The sequence below is a fragment of the Thermobia domestica genome, chromosome 2, assembly GCF_964235325.1.
Source record: "Thermobia domestica chromosome 2, izTheDome1.hap1.1, whole genome shotgun sequence".
Classification (NCBI taxonomy): Eukaryota; Metazoa; Arthropoda; class Insecta; order Zygentoma; family Lepismatidae; genus Thermobia; species Thermobia domestica.
The window spans coordinates 45,803,500-45,819,396 of record NC_137455.1 but is presented as its reverse complement, the minus strand read 5'-3'; the positions used below and the strand labels follow the sequence as shown (position 1 = coordinate 45,819,396).

The window sequence follows — 15,897 nt, the reverse complement described above, 5'->3', positions numbered from 1 at the left end:
ATTTCAAAGTGACTTCATTTGTATTGCAAGTCAACTAATTGTTCGGTACTTACTGCTGTATATATTTGCAATATCATTAAAGACACGCAGAATTTAGGTAAGTACCGCTCGTTCGGACAATAATAACAGCGTGCTATCCCAATTTACAGAAACATCAACTCATGATATATGTACTCTTTATATATATGTATATGCACTCAGGAAATGCGCTTTTAGTACCTTATCAATTATTTCTTGTGCGTGGAGTTGCATTCGTGGTAGCCCTGAATGTAGATACATTTTAGGCTAGCTTAACTGTTATGGGTATACATACAGCGTCCAGACATATACCATAGAAACGACAGCACGAATAATACCAACCAACTTAAGCTAAGTGGCCACTAAAAAGCATGAACTGTATGTAATCTGCGTGACAGTAAAACTAAGATAGTTGGTCCATGTGGTAATGTGTCCGTAGGAAGCAGAAAAACACTGCCTTGTTGTTCTTTTACTGTCAAATAGCTCTCGGATGCTTCCATGGTTACGGATCATAACATACTCTATTGATATACAAATTCAGTTCGGCATAACTTCCCTATGGACAACTACATGCTTACAAGCGTACACTTTGGATTGCGTTTTTCAACCCCATTAGGGATATCAGATTAAGATCCCTATATATCCCATTGATTATTTAAGGTACTTTAAAAAACCATTACGGAACTTATCTGTGAATTACAAAACCATAAACTGAATAGTCCAACAATTGCGAACAATAAGCTTGGTCCCATATTTCTTATTCCCTTTGGGGACAATTACACAAGTAGAGCGCGACGGGACACGTTCTTACAATAATACTACAGCTACAGAACTCTGTATGGCAATATCTGACATATTCAACGGTCGAATAATACAATAATCATAATAATGTGCGGGTTTACTTTTGGCACACCATATTTTGGAAAATTTACAGGTAAAATTCAATACTTTGCATGTAAAGACATAGGTTTACAAGTGTAAGGTTACTATTACGAAGGATAAAATAAGTGAGTGCACACGAAAAATGACTAGTAGATACTACTTTACACCGGCAGTGTATTTCTGCACAGCGTGCAGAAGATGTGTTCTACGTGTACAAGTGGAGCGCTATTAATATAAAACCATGACAAGTGCTATGGAAACTTGTTATCACCGCCAAAACCCACTTGATTTCAACATCCACCCTTACGCGTATAACCATCGCTGCTGAAGTGCCTGACAACTTCAGACGCATTCCCGCACAGCCTCACCAGCTTCGCCCTGTACTGGCTCGGTTAAATAGCATTCGTGCTTGGTCAATGTTCCGTTAAGGAGGTCCAGTGTCTTTCACACCATTTCTTTCTATTGATTTTCGTTTGATTACATAACATAACGTTACATTAGGTTAGGTCAGGTCAGGTCAGGTTAGCTTAAGGAGGTCCTGTGTAGTTTTGGACCCCCTTAACGGAACATGGACCTCGTGCTTTTCCCACCTAGCTCAGGTTCGTGCGTTTTTTTTTGCACCGTATATACCGTACATCGGGACGCCGTATTTATACGCAAATCGTAAAAGAATGTTATTTTGTTACCAATTACTTCTGATGGCTCCCTTAAAATTTATCTATACGAAGTGAGATATTTCATATCGTCCTCCGTAAACTATTTAGGAGACAATAAGACGGTAATCAATCGAAGAAATATAATTTTTCAATTGTTCCGAGTGGTGAGTCAAAAGTAAACCTGCACGAATAATTATACTAAGGGACATAACTTTGTGCCAGAACCTCATCTCTGTAGCGAGGGGCCCATGGTTCGATCCTACGTTACGAATGATTTTGTGGAGAACAACATAGTATCCTTTGGATATTTCAGAGCTTTCTCCCTTCCTTCCAAAGTCTCATTTCACAATTCTTTTCTAATCAATCACTTTCATAAAGCATTCGTCTTATAATATTTAGTGTAAACATAAGAGTAAGTCGCTACATTTAATTTCAAAAACAATAATAATAATAATAGTGACATAAATTGTCCTAAAAAAAGTAATCAGTCACACTATGTAAGGAAGTATATAGTAGGCCTTATTTTCACCCTCGTACCGTACGTGTTATCATTTGTTTCCTACTTTCTCTAGTATTTTTGGTATCTTTATAATACGGTATACACAAATTTTTAAATGGAATTAAATTATTTCAATTAATAAACAAATTGTGCACTGTCAAAAAAATGAAAGAAGACACGACAGAAAGTGTTCCGAATATTTTAAAATTGATTGTACTATCACAGTTCATTCACGCGACATAAACATCATTAATTTGACAATAGTTTATTTTCCATCCGAAGAATATTCGTTGTTCATTTGATTCATTATAATGGGCGAACGAAAAATATGCTATAGAAATAAGGTCAAGTACAAGGTAATATATTGAACCTGGAAGTGCCATCGAACTTTCACTTCCTTAAGTTGCATTACTATTTACTTCAACACAAACATAATTATAGATTCAAGTTTATTTCAATAACCAGCATCACTAATGATACCCAAGGACGAAAATGTAAGCATTTCTTGGGGAGTTTTTTTTTTTACAAACAAGTTTTCATAATACATTAACAAATTATAAACTAGGTTTTCAATTTTTGTGTACGTTACCTCAAAAATATTAAAACGACTGTTTTCATACCTCTGCTATAAAGATTTGCTAACTCTTGGGCTCCTTTATGATGAGGGCCCCAGCGGGGTTTGGTGTTTTCCTCTTGGCTTACCGATGAATTAGCATTTGGATCATCTTCTAACATTGAGTTCTCAAAAATTTGTTTTTCAGTCTTGACTGGTGCTAGGAAATTGGACGCCATCTCTCAATTGAGACAAATCTCGTCAAATCACACACGAATACTTTTACGGTTTGTTGGAAAAACGTTGTGGACAGTGATATAATATTGTTGCACTTTACATTACACATCCGTCTTTATTTAAGTACATCACAACTCAACACATTCACGCACTCACACCTTATCATACTTGTTCCTCACATCTGCAGCCTACAGACAGCCGAACTACGCAAACAACGTGATGCCGGTACAATGATGCCGGCAGGAACGTTCGTCCAATCAAATCATACAAGTGGCACGCCCCATAAGCTTACATTGGAAGAGAATCGGAATCGTAATTTTCGTTTGTCGTCTGTACAGATCAATTAATAACTACAGACTTTTTTTTTTTTTTAATGTAGTTTGAAACCGAAGTAAAACTACCTCTAATTAAAAGAAGAGACAGAAACATTCGTAGTTAATTTAATAGTGATTGTATTACTTAATCAGGAACGTAATTGTGATCGTGAAAAAGATAATACGTTGTTTCAACGTGTTGCAATTTCGAAACATCATATCATCCTCAAGTGTCATTTAACTACCTTCTGTGTGGAATAGATAACAAAAACATGAAACAGTAGCCAACTACATTGCTCTCTGAAAGTTTAATTATGTTCAGTGGCTGCTTCAGACTAAGGATTGCACTTTTATCTTGTTTTATTTTTTAAATATGTGTAATAATAATAAAAATACCTATATTAGTTTGAAAGTTTAGTATTACTGTACAAGAATTTATCGTGCTGAAAGTAAGAGGGAAATTCTTATTTGCTGTCTTAGTTAACAACTTTCGATGGATTCTCACATTTAATTATTCTAATGTACCGTATTTGATTTATTTATATAAAGTGAAGTAACGAGCTGTATGATGAGAAGGGGACGCGGTGGCTCAGTGGTAGAGCATGAGGTTCTCTCGTTTCCTCCCACTTTCTTCATTCCACTATTTCTCTCATCATCACCGTCTCCTTTAGCGTAACCGGCATAATTGTGGGACGTAACACTTAACGATTTCATTTCATCTTTGTATGATGAGATGACACGTATGAACCGTGATGATTTCAGGAGATGTCGGAGACAGGAAAAGAACAGTCTGATAATGAGAATGATTTTCTACAGTGAACACAATGAATGACTTCTATTTAATACTGGATATAAAAAATTATTTCATACTGAATGTTGTTAAACACGTAAAAATACAGAAATAACTACAATACCGGTACATTTTCCGTGGATAAGTTCATCTCTTTACTTCTTGTTATAAATAAATACCCATAAATAAATCGGAACTGCTTTCTATATCCTGATCGTAATAGACAGGATCAAGTGGGTGTTTACAATGTACCCTCTAACCCCCGTTCTTGCATCTCTGGATCTATGTATTTTCTACTGAACACGTACTCTTCGACCTAAGCATAAACTCGACGAATTATAGAACTGGTCTACAGGATTGCCTGCCTAACTCAGTAGGAGGCGAAATGTTGACAACTATCAGGATGTAGGGAATTAAGATAATGCCCCTACAGTTTCAGAATACTAATGAAGAATTGTCTCTCTTGCTTGCTGGATTTTACTTGTGAGTTTTCGCTACGCAGAGTCGCCGTAAGACGAGATGCAGAGCTAGAGGGATTGGAAGGTTATGAGATAAAATTAACATTTTTATTTTTACATTGCTACACTAATGAACGGATTCCTTTTAAAAATACTATTCAATAGTATTACGATATTTCTATTGAATTATCGTTTGTCAATATTTTAGATTGTATTGAACAATGTGGTAAAGATTTTTAAACTAGTTTTTCAACGCTGTAAGAAATGGATCATATAGTGATGACGCCAGTTTCTATTTCTCATCGGGGCCAAACGGAGGAGTAGTAATGGGGTCACTTTGCCTCACTTTTTGGCCCCTGGGTCCCTGCCTCAGGACCCATGGTCCCTGGCCGGGGTCAATGACCTAGGGGTACCTAGGACCACCCCCTCTAAATTTTGGCAGGGGTACCTTGGCCCACCCCCTAAATTTTGGCAGGGGTACATAGGACCACCCCCCTTAAATTTTGGAAATTGCCAAATCTAAAAATTTGGTATGGTAGCCTACGGCCATAGTATGTACCTCTATCAGTATTGGGTGTCTATGTCGTTCCCTTTCATGGGTAAAAAATTGCCAAAAATTCAAATTTCGGGGGTTTTTGACCTAATTTATCCCCTTGGATGAGGTATTATTACCCTATATGGTTGTATGGGCGTATACAGGGGTCCATTACCTTTCATAACATATGGGTATATTAATGCACCCCTTGAAAAATTTGGGAGGGGTACCATGGCCCACCCCTTAAATTTTGGAAATTGCCCAATTTCAACATTGGGTATTATAGTACAGGACCCTAATATGTATCATGATAAATTTGGGTGGTCCACCTCATTCCCTTCTAGGGGTACAAAATTGCCAAAATATAAACGTAAGCAATACGTTGTACCACGTGTTTGGTTTTCGTCCTAATTTATCTCCTTGGATGAGGTCCTATTACCTTATATGATTATATGGTCATGTATAGGGGTCCATTCCCTATCATAAGACATAGGTACATTTGTGCACCCCGGGAGGGGTACCTTGGCCCACCCCTTTAATTTTGGAAATTGCCCAATTTAAACATTTGGTATTATAGTATAGGACACTAATATAGATCACTATAAATTTGGGTGGTCCACCTCGTTCCCTTTTAGGGGTACAAAATTGCCAAAATTTTAGTACAACCACGTGTTTGGTATTTGGTACATTTTTATCCCCCTTTGATGAGGTCCTATTATCTTATATGATTATATGGTCATGTATAGGGGTCCATTACCTTTCATAAGATATGGGTATATTTGTGCACCCCGGGAGGGGTACTTTGGCCCACCCTTAAATTTTGGAAATTGTCCAATTTAAACATTTGGTATTATAGTACAGGACCCTAATATGTATCATGATAAATTTGGGTGGTCCACCTCGTTCCCTTCTAGGGGTACAAAATTGTCAAAATATAAACGTAAGCAATACGTTGTACCACGTGTTTGGTCTTTTGGCCCAATTTATCCTCTTGGATGAGGTTCTATTACCTTATATGGTTATATGGTTATGTATAGGGGTCTATTCCCTATCATAAGACATAGGTACATTTGTGCACCCCGGGAGGGGTACTTTGGCCCACCCCTTAAATTTTAGAAATTGCTCATTTTATATATTTGGTATTATAGTACTGGACCCTAACATGTATTATGATAAATTTGGGTGGTCCACCTCGTTCCCTTTTAGGGGTACAAATTGCCAAAATATAAACGTAAGCAATACGTTGTACCACGTGTTTGGTTTGACCTAAGTTATCCCCTTGGATGAGGTTCTATTACCTTATATGGTTATATGGTTATGTATAGGGGTCTATTCCCTATCATAAGACATAGGTACATTTGTGCACTCCTTTAAAAATTTGGGAGGGGTACTTTGGCCCACCCCTTTAATTTTGGAAATTGCCCCTTTTACATGTTTGGTATTATAGTATAGAACCCTAATATATATTACTATAAATTTGGGTGGTTCACCACGTTTCCTTTGATGGGTACGAAATTGCCAAATTTTAGTACAACCACGTGTTTGGTTTTGGCTCAATTTATCCCCTTGGATGAGGTCCTATTACCTTATATGGTTATATGATCATGTATAGGGGTCCATTCCATATCCCCTTAAATTTTGGAAATTTTCCAATTTAAGCATTCGGTATCATAGTACATGACCTCAACATGTATCATGATAAATTTGGGTGGTCCATCTTGTTCCCTTTCATGGGTAAAAATTACTAAAATATAAACATAAGCAATATGTTGTACCATGCGTTTGGTTTTTGGCCCAATTTCTTCCCTTTGATGGGGTTCTATTACCTTATATGGTTATATGGTCATGTATATGGGTTCATTTCCTATCATAAGACATGGGTACATTGACACACCCCTTGAAAAATTTGGGAGGGGTATCTTGGCTCATCCACTCGGTTTTAGAAATTGTTTTAATATAAGCATTTGGTATCATAGTACAGGACTTCAATATGTACCACTATAAATTTGGATGGTCCACATCGTTCCCTTTCATGGGTAAAGAACTACCAAAAATCGAATTTCGGAGGTTATTGACACCTATTTAGCACGTTATATGGTTTATTACCTTTATATGTTTATGTTCCCTTTTAAATTTGGGAATTATCAAATAACAAAATTCGGTAAACGTTTTCTAGGACCCATTGGTGTTCCTCTTATGGCCAAATATTCAAAATTTAAATGTTATTGACCGGCTTTATTATTGAATAAGTACAGGATTTATTACTTTTTTCATAAGACACAGGTGTATTTGTGTACCAATCTTAAATTTTGGGAGGGGGTACATTTCTTATTGTCATATCAATAATTGGTAATTGTTCTTTGGGTAAATCATTGTGATCACGTGATCAGTTATTGACCTATGATGGGATTAGGAGTCCAGGACATTGGTACATTGAAACTTTGTAGGATAATTTGAGAATGCGTCATTGGTATTGATTATTACAGCCAAATATAAACGTAAGCAAGACGTTGTACCACGTGATTGACCTTGATGAGGTAGTGTACAGGGATACATAGCTAACCTTATTGAAACTTATGACTCATAGTCTTAAGGGAATACATGCTACAACACTGGCAAAGTTATTGTTGATGCAATTTGATTGGCTGATCACTATCTTTCGTGCAATCTGATTGGTTGATCACTATCTTTCGTGCAATCTGATTGGTTGATGAGTTTTAAATCTTTGCTGTATTCAGTTTTTAAGTTTTGTTTTACATTTAAAAATCTTGTTTTCGTTCAACATTTTGCACTCAATGATAAATATGATCAAAACCGTTTATTTGTTAATCGAATAGTTAAAAACCGGATAAAGTTTGACGGTTAACCGTGAAACGTAAAAATTTTTTAGTTTGAAATTTTTTTTGCTTGAAACATTTTGTTTGAAAATTCTTGCTTTCAAATTTTTTGTTTGAATTTTTTGTTTGAGAATTTTGTTTGAAATTTTTTTTGACAACTTTTGTTTCAAAATTTTTTGTTTAAAATTTTTTTGTTTGAAATTTTTTTCGTTTCAAAATTTTGTTTGAGATTTTTTCGTTTGAAATTTTTGTTTGAAATTTTTTTCGTTTGAAATTTTTTGTTTGCAAATTTTTGTTCGAAAATTTTGTTTAAAATTTTTTGTTTAAAATTTTTCGTTTCCAAATTTTGTTTGAAATTTTTGTTTCAAAATTTTGTTTGAAATTTTTTTCGCTTCAAAATTTTGTTTGAATTTTTTTTGGTTTGAAATTTTTTGTTTGAATTTTTTTTTCGTTTCAAAATTTTGTTTCAAAGATTTTTGTTTGAAATTTTTGTTTCAAAGTTTGAGTTGACATTCTTAAAAGTTTGTGCACTTATTAGTAAAGAACTGGAACTGTTTAGAACAAAAACCTTTGACAACATTGTGGTGCAATAGTACACGTCAGAACCTGGGGTTGTACTTGAAATGAAAAAAACACAATTCATTGAAATGGATCATTTTATTACACTCCACATACATCCATACCAGATAGTGGTTCTGGATATTGTCGATACAATGTATTTTGAACTTCTTGCACTAGTTTGTCTTTAGCATATAATTTTAATTCCAGTTGAAGTCTTTTAAGATCTATTGCGATATCAATTGGTGGAAACTCAATGTTCATTTGATCACAAATAAACTGTTTATCAATACAGGTATGCACCCACGAACGATGTTGACAACCATCACAATATCTAGATACATGTTGTACAATATGCATAACACATTTTTCAAAATAGTACTTTTTCAGGAATATACTAGTTTTGTTGCACACTTCCACTGCATGTTTAACACACGGAAATACGCTGATGAATTTGTTCCATTCAGTTTGTGTTAGATACACCATGTTGCGAGGGACATGGAATGTACTCTTTTTACGTAACAACACCATCTTCTCTTCGAGGACTGTACGCAGCACCACTTCATGATTTGAGCCTAATGATTTGACTATGGTCACATTTAGCTCATCATGAAAATAATCGTTCATTTGGTCGATTCGTGAACATAATATTTGCCATTCTTCACAGGTCAGTTGTACACCAAATTGTTCTGCTTTACCCAATCGAATCACTGGTTCAAATGTTCTAGCACTGATACCAATCATCACATGTTTTGTTTGAAATATATTTATTGGATAATAGCTTGCGAAGATGAACTCTTTATCGTTAGAAGTACACATCTTTCCTCCTGAAAAGCACTTGCTCAAATGATTTCGTGGGATGACACTGTATTTGCTGGTTTATAGTTATTGCTGACGTCATTGGTAAAGAATGTGCTGACGTTTGAATTCATGATTTCATCACAGTTGCTGACGTCATGCCGACCAACCAAATTCATACAACTACAGCTGACGTCATTGGAAAGAAATGTGCTGACGTTTGAATTCATGATTTCATCACAATGGCTGACGAATCTGGCTGTGTACTAAATTCAAGTTGATGACTTCGACCCAAGAATCCTTTGTAACATAAAGATACAGATCCAGTATTTAAGAAACGCAGCAGTTCTTCTTGTTTTGATGGTTCTATGGGTAAATATCTTGCTGGTAAAATTATATTCTTATCATTTTCAAGCTTCACTACGATTCTTAATCCAAACTTTGTAGGGATCATTTGGCTAGCTAAGATTCTATAAGGTACATTCTGTTGTAAATCAGTAATCTTGGTAAATGATTTCATCACATCACGTGTGTTTAGAAACTGCAGACAAGTAGCCATGATGACGTTATCATGAATACTAACTCGAACGATACTTATATATGATGCAAAACTGATGACGTTGCATTATCATGTTCTGACGTGTACTATTGCACCACAACGTTGCCAGAGGTTTTTGTTCTAAACAGTTCCGGCTAGTGCATACCTGTATTGATAAACAGTTTATTTGTGATCAAATGGACATTGAGTTTCCATCAATTGATATTGCAATAGATCTTAAAAGCCTTCAACTGGAATTAAAATTATATGCTAAAGACAAACTAGTGCAAGAAGTTCAAAATACATTGTATCGACAATATCCAGAACCACTATCTGGTATGGATGTATGTGGAGTGTAATAAAATGATCCATTTCAATGAATTGTGTTTTTTTCATTTCAAGTACAACCCCAGGTTCTGACGTGTACTATTGCACCACAATGTTGTCAAAGGTTTTTGTTCTAAACAGTTCCAGTTCTTTACTAATAAGTGCACAAACTTTTAAAAATGTCAACTCAAACTTTGAAACAAAAATTTCAAACAAAAATCTTTGAAACAAAATTTTGAAACGAAAAAAAAATTCAAACAAAAAATTTCAAACCAAAAAAAATTCAAACAAAATTTTGAAGCGAAAAAAATTTCAAACAAAATTTTGAAACAAAAAATTTCAAACAAAAAATTTGGAAACGAAAAATTTTAAACAAAAAATTTTAAACAAAATTTTCGAACAAAAATTTGCAAACAAAAAATTTCAAACGAAAAAAATTTCAAACAAAAATTTCAAACGAAAAAATCTCAAACAAAATTTTGAAACGAAAAAAATTTCAAACAAAAAAATTTTAAACAAAAAATTTTGAAACAAAAGTTGTCAAAAAAATTTCAAACAAAAAATTTGAAAGCAAGAATTTTCAAACAAAATGTTTCAAGCAAAAAAAAAATTTCAAACTAAAAAATTTTTACGTTTCACGGTTAACCGTCAAACTTTATCCGGTTTTTAACTATTCGATTAACAAATAAACGGTTTTGATCATATTTATCATTGAGTGCAAAATGTTGAACGAAAACAAGATTTTTAAATGTAAAACAAAACTTAAAAACTGAATACAGCAAAGATTTAAAACTCATCAACCAATCAGATTGCACGAAAGATAGTGATCAACCAATCAGATTGCACGAAAGATAGTGATCAGCCAATCAAATTGCATCAACAATAACTTTGCCAGTGTTGTAGCATGTATTCCCTTAAGACTATGAGTCATAAGTTTCAATAAGGTTAGCTATGTATCCCTGTACACTACCTCATCAAGGTCAATCACGTGGTACAACGTCTTGCTTACGTTTATATTTGGCTGTAATAATCAATACCAATGATGCATTCTCAAATTATCCTACAAAGTTTCAATGTACCAATGTCCTGGACTCCTAATCCCATCATAGGTCAATAACTGATCACGTGATCACAATGATTTACCCAAAGAACAATTACCAATTATTGATATGACAATAAGAAATGTACCCCCTCCCAAAATTTAAGATTGGTACACAAATACACCTGTGTCTTATGAAAAAAGTAATAAATCCTGTACTTATTCAATAATAAAGCCGGTCAATAACATTTAAATTTTGAATATTTGGCCATAAGAGGAACACCAATGGGTCCTAGAAAACGTTTACCGAATTTTGTTATTTGATAATTCCCAAATTTAAAAGGGAACATAAACATATAAAGGTAATAAACCATATAACGTGCTAAATAGGTGTCAATAACCTCCGAAATTCGATTTTTGGTAGTTCTTTACCCATGAAAGGGAACGATGTGGACCATCCAAATTTATAGTGGTACATATTGAAGTCCTGTACTATGATACCAAATGCTTATATTAAAACAATTTCTAAAACCGAGTGGATGAGCCAAGATACCCCTCCCAAATTTTTCAAGGGGTGCGTCAATGTACCCATGTCTTATGATAGGAAATGAACCCATATACATGACCATATAACCATATAAGGTAATAGAACCCCATCAAAGGGAAGAAATTGGGCCAAAAACCAAACGCATGGTACAACATATTGCTTATGTTTATATTTTAGTAATTTTTACCCATGAAAGGGAACAAGATGGACCACCCAAATTTATCATGATACATGTTGAGGTCATGTACTATGATACCGAATGCTTAAATTGGAAAATTTCCAAAATTTAAGGGGATATGGAATGGACCCCTATACATGATCATATAACCATATAAGGTAATAGGACCTCATCCAAGGGGATAAATTGAGCCAAAACCAAACACGTGGTTGTACTAAAATTTGGCAATTTCGTACCCATCAAAGGAAACGTGGTGAACCACCCAAATTTATAGTAATATATATTAGGGTTCTATACTATAATACCAAACATGTAAAAGGGGCAATTTCCAAAATTAAAGGGGTGGGCCAAAGTACCCCTCCCAAATTTTTAAAGGAGTGCACAAATGTACCTATGTCTTATGATAGGGAATAGACCCCTATACATAACCATATAACCATATAAGGTAATAGAACCTCATCCAAGGGGATAACTTAGGTCAAACCAAACACGTGGTACAACGTATTGCTTACGTTTATATTTTGGCAATTTGTACCCCTAAAAGGGAACGAGGTGGACCACCCAAATTTATCATAATACATGTTAGGGTCCAGTACTATAATACCAAATATATAAAATGAGCAATTTCTAAAATTTAAGGGGTGGGCCAAAGTACCCCTCCCGGGGTGCACAAATGTACCTATGTCTTATGATAGGGAATAGACCCCTATACATAACCATATAACCATATAAGGTAATAGAACCTCATCCAAGAGGATAAATTGGGCCAAAAGACCAAACACGTGGTACAACGTATTGCTTACGTTTATATTTTGACAATTTTGTACCCCTAGAAGGGAACGAGGTGGACCACCCAAATTTATCATAATACATGTTAGGATCCGGTACTATAATACCAAATGTTTAAATTGGACAATTTCCAAAATTTAAGGGTGGGCCAAAGTACCCCTCCCGGGGTGCACAAATATACCCATATCTTATGAAAGGTAATGGACCCCTATACATGACCATATAATCATATAAGATAATAGGACCTCATCAAAGGGGGATAAAAATGTACCAAATACCAAACACGTGGTTGTACTAAAATTTTGGCAATTTTGTACCCCTAAAAGGGAACGAGGTGGACCACCCAAATTTATAGTGATCTATATTAGTGTCCTATACTATAATACCAAATGTTTAAATTGGGCAATTTCCAAAATTAAAGGGGTGGGCCAAGGTACCCCTCCCGGGGTGCACAAATGTACCTATGTCTTATGATAGGGAATGGACCCCTATACATGACCATATAATCATATAAGGTAATAGGACCTCATCCAAGGAGATAAATTAGGACGAAAACCAAACACGTGGTACAACGTATTGCTTACGTTTATATTTTGGCAATTTTGTACCCCTAGAAGGGAATGAGGTGGACCACCCAAATTTATCATGATACATATTAGGGTCCTGTACTATAATACCCAATGTTGAAATTGGGCAATTTCCAAAATTTAAGGGGTGGGCCATGGTACCCCTCCCAAATTTTTCAAGGGGTGCATTAATATACCCATATGTTATGAAAGGTAATGGACCCCTGTATACGCCCATACAACCATATAGGGTAATAATACCTCATCCAAGGGGATAAATTAGGTCAAAAACCCCCGAAATTTGAATTTTTGGCAATTTTTTACCCATGAAAGGGAACGACATAGACACCCAATACTGATAGAGGTACATACTATGGCCGTAGGCTACCATACCAAATTTTTAGATTTGGCAATTTCCAAAATTTAAGGGGGGTGGTCCTATGTACCCCTGCCAAAATTTAGGGGGTGGGCCAAGGTACCCCTGCCAAAATTTAGAGGGGGTGGTCCTAGGTACCCCTAGGTCATTGACCCCGGCCAGGGACCATGGGTCCTGAGGCAGGGACCCAGGGGCCAAAAAGTGAGGCAAAGTGACCCCATTACTACTGGAGGGACGAATTTTGGAGAAAGAGCTTTTTTTTTAAAAAAAAAAAAAATATATCGAAAAGGATATTATTATGGTACGTTACCTACCAGGAGCGTCATTTCAGATTTTGCTTGAGGGGGGCAAAACCCCTCAATATAAGTAAAATTTCGCGTTTTCCACTCATTTACTACTACTCTATTGATAAAATCTATATAAATCTCAAACTCAGGGGGAAATGCCCATCTCTGCCTCCCCTAAATGACGCCTCTGTTACCTACATTCCAATACAATGTGACTGAGCGGGGAGGCAGGACTAACCGCTGGTGTCGTTATACAGCATTAATTGCAGCTGGCCATTAATCATTGAGAATCAATCGCAGTGAATCAACCAGGGCCGCAGCTAAGGGAGGGAAGAGGACCATGTGTCCTCTCATCAACTACTGAACTGTTTTGAGTGAACAAAAGAATACATAAGCGAAAAATAAATTTAGTGCTACTTGAGTGTTACTGTGTTCAGCGGTAGTGTATTATAAACGAAATCGATGGATCCGAGTTTCTTTTCTCTCTTTTTTACTTTCCTGAACGTTTTACTGACTGTTCTATAAACTACAAGGTGAACGGAAAGTAGCTCGCTATTTTAATATTTTTCCCCTCCTAAAATACACCCTGTTTCAAAAAGAATATACGTACTTCGAATGCATATATTTATTAAACTTTAAGATATACGAATATGAAATTTTACACATATATTTACGATCCTCTCAAGCTCAAATTGCAGTTCAAAGTTCTAATTACAGATGTTCAATATGTCCTACATCAGCGACACGAACAATATCACATCGATACTCAAATTCCTCCCATACTCGGGCTAGCATGTCCTGCGTCACTGATGTTATGGCAGTATGGATTCAGTTCTTCAACTCTTCTAGGTTCTGTAAGAGTGGTAGTACATAAACGTTCTTTAACGGAACCCCACAGGAAGAAGTCACTGTGTGTCAAATCCGGTGACCGTGGAGGCCAGCTTAGACATGCTAAGTCACCAGCTCCTTGACGACCAATCCAATGGTTCGGTAGAGTTTCATTCAGATATTCACGCATTTGGCGACTCCAGTGAGGGGGTGCCCCGTCTTGTTGAAAAATGAAGTTGTGTTCGTGCAGCCTCGGAAACAACCAGTTTTGTAACATAGCGAGATACTGCTGACGCTGACTGTTAACGGTGTTTCCATTAAAGAAGAATGGGCCATAAACAGATGATCGGGATATCGCACAAAACACATTGACTTTGGGCGAATCTCGTACATGTTCAATAACTGCATGTGGATTCTGTAGGCCTCAAATTCGAACATTTTGTTTGTTTACCTGACCACTAATACGGAAAGTCGCTTCTCACCGAACACGATGCGTTGTACCAAAGTGTTATAATTGTCAATAGTATCCAGAATCTCGTTACAAAATGCCACACGTTTGCGTTTGTCATCAGGACGCAGAGCTTGTAACAGCTGGAACTTATACGCCTTCATAACCAACCGACATCTCAAAACACGCCAAATTGTTATTGTCGGCACTTGTAACTCTTGACTGGCATTACGAGTTGATTTTGAAGGACTATGTTGGAAAGCAGTTTGAATTCGTGCAACATTTTCTTCAGGAACACGAGGACGCCCAGGATTCTTTCCTTTACATACACATCCTGTATCTACAAACTGTCGATAGCATCTGCGAATGTTCCACCCATTCGGAGGATCAATTTGGTACCTTAACCTGAATGGTGACATTAATAGAAGAGGTGCAGATAACAAGAAGATGCAAGGAATACATTGGAAAACTCTACAAAGGAAACAGAGTAAACGAAGAAGAGATAGAGAAGGAAGAAGATGTCGATGAAAATGAATTAGGACCATCAATTTTTACAGTGCGAATTTGACAATGCTTTGGAAAAAAATGCAACATTGTAAAGCCCCAGGAATAGATCAAATACCAACGGAAGTGATTAAAGAATCTCGGAATAGCAACAAAGAAGAAATTATTTAATCTTATTAATGAAATGTACATCTCGGGAAAAATACCGAGACTTCGAGAAAAGCATATTGGTCCGTTACCGCATAAATGTCGTGTGAAGTTTTCAATTCCTTGGCAATTTGAAAGAAATAAAATCTTTTCTTCCTTTCTTATTAACCACCCTCAGTTCTGACAAA

The 15,897-nt window shown here is 35.9% G+C and overlaps 1 protein-coding gene across 1 annotated transcript in view; it reads right to left on the bottom strand.

Moving 5' to 3' along the window:
• The window catches only part of Kua (Plasmanylethanolamine desaturase Kua), a 63,186-nt gene extending 60,093 nt beyond the window's left edge, over positions 1 to 3,093 (bottom strand). Inside the window, exon 1 of the mRNA XM_081740792.1 lies at positions 2,676 to 3,093. Coding sequence (XP_081596918.1) covers positions 2,676 to 2,847 — 172 coding nt within the window. The 5' untranslated portion in view covers positions 2,848 to 3,093. The remainder of the gene's footprint in view (positions 1 to 2,675) is intronic.
• Positions 3,094 to 15,897: the final 12,804 nt, after the last annotated feature.